The sequence below is a fragment of the Osmerus eperlanus genome, chromosome 23, assembly GCF_963692335.1.
Source record: "Osmerus eperlanus chromosome 23, fOsmEpe2.1, whole genome shotgun sequence".
Taxonomy (NCBI): Eukaryota; Metazoa; Chordata; class Actinopteri; order Osmeriformes; family Osmeridae; genus Osmerus; species Osmerus eperlanus.
This window is the reverse complement of record NC_085040.1, coordinates 7,328,055-7,336,454: the sequence shown is the minus strand read 5'-3', so window position 1 is coordinate 7,336,454 and position 8,400 is coordinate 7,328,055. Positions and strand designations below refer to the sequence as shown.

At 41.0% G+C, this 8,400-nt stretch overlaps 1 protein-coding gene across 1 annotated transcript; it reads left to right on the top strand.

The window, feature by feature from the left end:
- Positions 1–604: 604 nt before the first annotated feature.
- Positions 605–2,801, top strand: dctn6 (dynactin subunit 6). Its single transcript, XM_062449344.1, has 7 exons — positions 605–839; positions 1,121–1,185; positions 1,310–1,415; positions 1,498–1,586; positions 1,780–1,827; positions 1,949–2,091; positions 2,280–2,801. The coding sequence occupies exons 1-7, from the start codon at positions 802–804 to the stop codon at positions 2,376–2,378; spliced, it is 588 nt and encodes a 195-aa protein (XP_062305328.1). The 5' UTR covers positions 605–801; the 3' UTR covers positions 2,379–2,801.
- The last annotated feature ends 5,599 nt before the right edge of the window (positions 2,802–8,400 follow it).

The window sequence follows — 8,400 nt, the reverse complement described above, 5'->3', positions numbered from 1 at the left end:
AAATTCGTAGGTTCGTAGCTTTGTAAAACAACTTAAAACATATTTTACGGTATGTTATGCTAAAATATTTTGATGGACAGGCCTAATAATAATAAACACAGCAAGAACTTTAAGCCTTTTTTTTGTAAGATGGGCTACGTTACTGCTGCTTAGGCCTATACCTTTGTTTATGTATATTTTATCTAGGCTACTAGCCAACCTATTTGTCTACATCCATTGGTCTTTTTAATATCAGCTGATTATTGGTTGCAGGAAGTGACTTAAACAGTGAACATTCACTTCAAAGGTTATGATATTAAAGAAGCTAATTTCAGAAAAAAAATTATTGACACTAGGCTATAGGCCTACTTTAATGTATTTGAATAATTTGTTACTGCTGCTTTTGCACGCTTGATGGCCGACGGTGCCGTCTATCGGAGAAATGGGACACGGCATTAGGACGAAAATGGGACATGCTACTCTAAAAGGTGTACAATAGGCCAGCTGCCTGGACACACGTCGTGAACGTAGTTTTCATCCTAGAAAGTCTGTCTTGTCAATACAACACCTGTTGTATCTTTTCCCTCACTATGCGTTGTCAGATTATGCCAAGAGACCATAACCACCCTGAAGAGGCAGGCAGTTACGGAATCACAGACAATTTATGGAATCCAGATCCATGCATCACCAAAAAGCAACGACAGAGGGCAGAGAAGTTTCACGATTCATTTTCCAGACATGAGTAATCAACTATAGATGCATTAACCTTGGTTATCTGGACTTAAAATCAACCACCGAGTGTATGTGATCATTGCCAGAAGGATGGCCGACGTCAACACAAAACAGACAGCACAGAAAAGGTAACGTTACTATTTTACTCGATAGTAAACTTCCAAGATTATGTTGTTGTTTGTTAGGATACATTTTAGCTAACAAACAACGCTCATTTACTGCATATTGATGTCTGTTCTAACCAAATACACCCCATATAACAGCTAGCTAGCCAACAATCATCCGACTAGCTACACCCATCATTTCCCCAAAAGTCGTTATCATCATATGATAACAGATCTGTTAGCCATTTGTTTAGGATTTTATATCCTCTTTAGCTATATTAAGAACTTGTCCGTAATTTTTGCAGTGCCAAGATTGCAGCTGGAGCTGTTGTGTGTGTGGAAAGTGAAATAAGAGGGGATGTGACTATCGGTAAGATTTGGACTAGCCTACTGTGAATTGAGACGTATGCTCTACTAACTACACAACGTTTGATACAATAGCTTTGTGGCATTTATTCCTTCCTTAAAACCCGATTTTCTTTTCCCTATGACAGGTGCAAGGACAGTAGTCCATCCTAAAGCCCGCATCATTGCAGAGGCTGGTCCCATAGTCATAGGAGAGGGCAATCTGATCGAGGAACAAGCTCTTATCATCAACAGGTATATTGGTTATTATCACCATCACAGACTGATGTGTTGTCTTAATGAATGTCAACTCACAATATGCTGTTGTGTCCTTTAGTTATCCAGAGAACATCATGCCAGACACAGAGGGAGTTGAACCCAAGACCATGACTATTGGGACCAATAATGTGTTCGAAGTTGGCTGTGGTATCCTTCAGTACCATGCAGTGACAACCATGGGCTTTTGACCTTTCAAGCAAAGGTCATAGCTTATTTCAGATCTAAGGGTTGTTAGATGTAGTTAGTACTAGTATCTGCTACAAGTAGTTGTAGTACATCAGTATCTGCTGTCTACTTTAGACTAATCCCTGAGAATGTTCTATCCTTGACCACCTCCAAGTTTCACAAGCTTTGAAAATTGGAGACAACAATGTCATCGAATCCAAAGGTATAACAATGCATTTTTTCCACAGAATCCTTGCCCACGCCATAGTGAATATATTTTGGTATTTTTTATGACTTCAAAAAGATTTTTACGAAATGGCGCTAAATTCTCATCTTGTTCCCAGCCGACCTGGGAAAGAACGTAATCCTGACCAGTGGCTGTATCGTTGGTGCGTGTTGCCAGGTGAACACGTGTGAGGTAATCCCAGAGAACACAGTCATCTACGGCTCCAACTGCATGAGACGCGTACAGACTGAAAGGCCACAGGTGTGTTTCCACATTCAACCAATTTCATCTGACTTATAGAATCGTGCAATACTGTGTACACTAGCTAGGTAGGTTTATTAAAACATATTTTAACCCACAAAACCAAAAGAAGCATGGAACTGTGGACTGTAAAAAACATTTCTGAATGTTGTAAAGGTTGTTGACGCTGAGAACATTCCTCTTTTCAGCCCCAGACACTTCAGTTAGATTTCCTCATGAAGATCTTGCCCAACTACCACCACATGAAGAAGACAGTCAAAGGAAGCTCCACCCCTGTCAGAAACTGATGATCAATTACCCACCACTATTCCAGGACCAACTCTCTGAGAACAGCTAGTTTTGGATTGGCATCTAGGTACATATTTAACCTATGCTGCAAAAAATAAAGCACTGTTATCCCCTCACCACCACTCATGGCTTGCATGCACCGTAAACATAGAAGCCCTAGCTCACCTAAGCAGTTCTCCTAAGTACTTGCCTTTCTAAGAACACTCTAGAAGGATGGAGACACAAAGCCAACATCGCCTCTGGACAGATATTTCTTTTTTTGTTTGGTCTTTTTTTGTTTTGATCTTCTGTTACATTTGTATTTTTTTGCGTCTTGCACTTCATTTTTTATTTAAATATTCTAAGATTCTTTGCAGATTTTTTGAAGCTGTTTAATAAAAAAAAGCTATTTAATGTGCTATAATAAATACTGTTTAATGCAGGCTTTGTCTCATGTTTGTCACCAGAGATTTCTTTTTTTTTATTCCTCAGGGAGGCGCTATAGAGCTATAGACTATATTTTAGACACACATACAATACTTACACGTGGTCAGTGAATTGATGAATTGTGAACTGTTGCTCCTAAAGACTAATTTTATATTCCAGTATTTTACCTGTGCAGAGTGATTTTTCGTACTCTATCACTGTAAATACATTTAAACATTTTCTATTGCTAATTAAAATGTTAACATTTCCAAAAGATGATTTGAATCCAAAAACGTTTTGGTTATTACCTTTGCTGATCAGCCCATTATATCTACAAGCATTAAAGACTGATTTTACAGCATTCTACTCTTACAAGAAACATTATCCTGGAAGGCAGGGGGTTTCCAGGTTAACTTGGTTCATCTCATTAGGGGTTGCCAGGTTTGGACCATTTACATGATACAGGCACAGGGGGAGGTTGTGGGCAAGGGTGTGGCCATTGTCTCTTAAGAAACAGCGCTGAACAATGCATGCCCCCAGGGAGGTCCCTCTCAGACCCCAGTGTGGTGCCCCATCTGCACCACAGACACCCCCATTCTCTTTTTGTGAGTGTGTGTGTGTCTCTCAAGAGAGCTCCTAAAGTGTTTTGATCCATATTTAGGTAGACAAAAGACAAGAGGTCGGTCCCCAAATTTTACCTTAGCTCCCTTCCCCTCGATTGCTACCCACAGATACACGTGTAGCCTTTGTGTAATATCTTGAAAAGGCAAACTCTGCTATCAATAACACTACAGACCTATACCTGCCATCAGGTTTACAGGATAGATAAATAATAAAAAAAAGCCATCTGCATCAACTTTAAGAAAACAATAAAATATTGAATTATTTTCCTGTAATTACTTTCAATCTTTACTGAGACAGGCATAAAACCCCCCTTTTGGCATTTTTGTGTTTCCAATCAAGGGCGTGGTTGTGGACTTGAATGGCACAATACAAACGTATAATTTGTATTCACGTCCTTTGTTGCTGTGTTTGTTTACAGTTATGCAAGTATACCTTCGCTCACCTGCAGTATTGGGACGCACTTTGAATATGCAGAACGACCTTAATGCATATTCATAACTTCGAAGGAAATGAAATTGTAGCCTAATAAAGGAGAGGAGACATTTTCCGACTATTGTAAAAAGACACCCAGCTGGATTGTGTGTCAAATGCACAAGCATACAAAAAAATCAGGTGTGTCAGAACTGCAATTGACTGACTTTGTAGTAGCCACTAGCAGCCAATTTATTTGTGGCAAGTCTCAACGGAGGAAAAGTAAGAGATTGTCAGCCACATCACATCCCAAACCCCCGCCTCATGATTATAATAATAGCCAACAATTTGGTGTTTCATATGTGTAACTTTTCAGCCAACCCTACCATCTAGCAAACAGTAAAGAGATAAAGGATGATGTATTGCGTAGCCTATACTGTACGGGGGCCGTACAGTATAGGCTACAATGGTTCACGGTAGGGGGCACAGCTGTCGTTTCAAACTGCCAATACTCATTTGAATGTGTCAGGGTGGAATCCCACTAGGAGCCCAGATCAACAGGGGCTAATTATTTCACCGGTGGAATACATCTGGGGCTCGGACTTTCCATTCGCAATTTACTGTAGGCTACTCCCCCTGCCGCTATCCCCGGTCGCTTTTTTATTTCGGTGCTCCAAAGCGTCAGTTCTCTCCGCGTCAATAATGGGCAAATAGGACAGATGTCCGACGCAGTTGCGCGGATCTGCGGAGTGACAGACCTCGTTGAAGCGTCTGTGGCTTTTTAATCTGAGTAGGGGAGTTTTGAGAAACAAGGGGCCCTGTGTCGATAGGGGAGTTGTTGTAGGAATTTCACAGGAAGTTCAAATGCAGTTCTATATTTGGAACTAGTTATTTATATTCTTTCCCCCTGCACACAATGTTTTAGTGGAGAATTATCCCGCTGTCACGTTTGGAAGATAAATTGTTGTTTTGGACTATACTATTTTGGCAGAATTTTTATTTCTCAAGAAAGAATTAGAAATGTTTTATAGTCATGTTCTCCCATAATAAATGCATACAGAATTCAATATTTTCTTTATGGATATAACAATGTTATATAAACATTGTTGTTTAAACAGAACATTCATATTTCCCCACTCAAAACCAACAACACCCAAAGCCTGCAAAGTATGTATGAATTTCTTGTGTTTATGAAATATCTGGACACATGACTGTACAAATGCACAGTGGGCACACTTGACTCCGCTGTGTAAATACAAATGTTGCAATCTCTGTTAGGAAGCCATTCTTCAGGCAGTCCTTCCCACAACCTACTGTGTGTCAAGCAGAATAAGGAGGTCATATTCAGGCTTACACCATCTATAGTCAGTTATCATGGTTAGTACATTAATACCCATTCCTGTCATAATGGTACCATCTTTGTGCTGGTACCAGTCCAACATTGATGCCAGCATGGAAAACAGATACCGGGACTTCGTTTTGAGTGTTGTGGTTCCAAAAGGCCATGAGTTTGTCCAGCGGAGATAGAAGCTTTGTGACAGCTGACCTTTGCATCCAGGTCTGTCTCCCTTTTGAAATGTGAAATGTGACCTATAGGGCACAGTGGCATCCATAGCAATTCAACAGGAATAATTAACTTCATCGCAGCAGGGACTAAAAAGCACTAGTTTTCCAGTTCATGTGTCGCTGTCTCTGTTTCAACAAAAAAGGGCCACACTAAAATCTACATGGGAAGTATGGCTATGTATTGTAGCAATTCTACTTGACATTCATTTCCATAATAGGTGGCTGTAGTGGCGGTACTTAACGTCACATTACTAAAGTATGTTTGGCTGCTATATCATCCCAAAATGGGAGTGCAACTGTTATTACATTTTAAATATAAACTTAACAAGAGATAACTTTCTTCTGATACAAAAATATTTGTAATTGTTTTTGCAACCCATCACCATAAATGTCCATTCGTGTTTTACACACGCAAGAAGAATGAATGAGAGGACAGGGTCTTGCCTTGTAAGGATATGAAGGCAAGAACCTCACAACATCATGTTTACATTGTGTTACAAAAACAGAGCCGATACTGTCCTTTAGTTGTTATATTCATTTTCTGCTTGATTGTGGCAAAATGTATTCCCATTAAATGGGACAAAAGTTGGTTCTCGGTTCAGCTCAAATGTTTATTGGGATTTTATGTCCGATGTCTTAGGACATAATGGGACATCACTTCCGGAAGTTATACAGGCACATTTGAACTGCTTCAGAACAGTAAGATACTAACATATGAAAAGGGATGTTGAGGGAAAAGGGAAACAATTGAGAACGATAAAGTGACATCTTGTCGTTAGACCAACATTTGCTGAGTGCCTGATGTAATTCAGGGTTGTGTGGAAGAACAGGTAGGTAATGGTTAGGGAACAGTTCATGGTTAACCCTACTCCACAAGCAAACAAAGGAGAAAGGATAACTTTACCGGGAAACTTTTTCTTCCTCAGTGTTTTATAGCCCTTTGTCCTCTGTCTTTGAATTCTGTGCCCTCTCACCTGGTTTAAAGACTTTTAGGACCTCTCAAAAGCATTCCAGTGAGGTATTCTAATCCATTATACAGGCACGTGTCAACAGTATGGAACTGCCAGCTAAAAGACGCACTTAAGTCGGTCTCCGTTTTCCACCTAACCCTTCATCTAGCCCACTGATCCATGAGAGCTTACATAAGTCCATCTTAAACACAGACAATAGGGCCCATGGCTCTGTTTAGACTGGAAGGGATAGCTTCTTCACATTTACAGGTACACCGTGATGGGGTTGAGGAGGGGTAAGGGGGATGAGGGTCCAATCACGTTATTGTTTTTCGCTAGGCCCACCACGTTTCATTCTCATATCTCATTCTCGTAGCTTGTCAGATTTAACACACACCAGGGCTCGGTGACCCCTGGCCTGCCCTTGCGGATAAACTCACGTTCTACCTCACTACTCAGAAATGCAACCTACTTCAGCACAAGAGCTCAGTCGCTGGGCCGGCACCCTGTCAGATAGGAGAAACGTGTTGGTTGACAGGGTGAGAGAGAAGCGCGGCAGGAGAGATGTTGTTCACGCTTCAACCTCTAATTCTGCAGTTTCCTTTTTTTTTTTTGCTCAGTTTTTTGTCAGTGTCAATAACGTCAGTGTCCAATGAAGGATTTGACAACAAAGATCCAGACCTATGACGAAGCTCACTGCTGTCGCTGTTCCACATTACAAGGAAAAATACATTACAAATGCACAAGGAGACAAAGACTAAAACTATCCCAGGAGAGCGTGACACATACCAGGGCCTCATAAGGCCAATTAGAACGGGTCAGTCCGTCCCCAAATTTCTCATTAGTAAAGTCAGAGGCAGATCAAAGGGTGCAAGACTCAGCCAACCTGAAGGGGAGGCAACCAGGAATGCCAAGTGTCACTCAGTCAAAGGAACGGAATGATCCGGCTCTCAGCCCATGGAGACCCACTATCTTAACTCTCCATCATCGTGTGTGCTGCCAAGCCAACTGTGGCCATTAGCTTTAAAGTGTTGTTTATGGGATATCTGGAATTTACTATCACACTACACTGCAATAATATCTGAGGGAAAGAGCGGACGTAAGGAAAACTTAAGGAGAATATCTGTCGAATATCCAATCTAAAATTATCTTGATCATTGTGCAACAATAATATTTTGCACTTTTGAGGAGTCGGCAACATACAAATACTTAATTATTGTTTGTGTTATTCTATAAATACTTTTTATTTGGTGAACATTGCTAGCTAAGATCACAGGCTTTTAAGATGTCAAACCAGATCAAATTCAGAGCAAGAAAGAGGGTTGTTATTTGGTGTGAGTAGATTCCTAATTCCTCGTCATGGCTGCTCTCTGGGGAAAGTGCTCTTGATCAATAAATTGACAATATGTCATGACAGATTCATGTTACATGGCTTATTGTAGTGTTGGTTTAGCCATGACTTAGTGGTCAAGACAGCAGCTCAATCAAATTAGTTTAAATCCTCCTTTTTTGTCTGAAATGAATTAGTTTCTTTTTCACCCACAAATGACCCCTTTTCTCTTTTCACTTAAACTCCAAAAATCGAATGTGTTTACGATGTAGGCCTAGTTACCATACACATTTGCCTATTTCATAATCAGCCCTTTTCCAAAATACACAGCATATCTCCATTTCTGAGTGCAGCCCAGCGTTATCAAGCTGGCTGACGTGTTCCCCTGGATACCCTGGCCAGAACGTTTTCTCGGTTGTCAGAATGGCAGACCACACAGCTCTGAGACCTGTCAGAAACAGCTGGGACATCTCCCTCCTCCCCTCCCTCTATCCCTCCCCACCACCACCCCAACTCCTTCCTCCCCCCAACCCCCCCCCTTCAACCCTGTTTACCAGCCTCCCCCCAGAGCCCCCCTGCATGTGAGAGAGCTTTGATAAAAGTTTTGGGAACACGTCGAAAAGCCGAGGAACATTTCCATTTTTATCTGCTAGCAGAGGACCCTCCCTGAACTAATGTTTCTTATCAACATAAAAGACGGTTATTTCTTTGTTGGTTAGGTCTTTGTTTACTTGC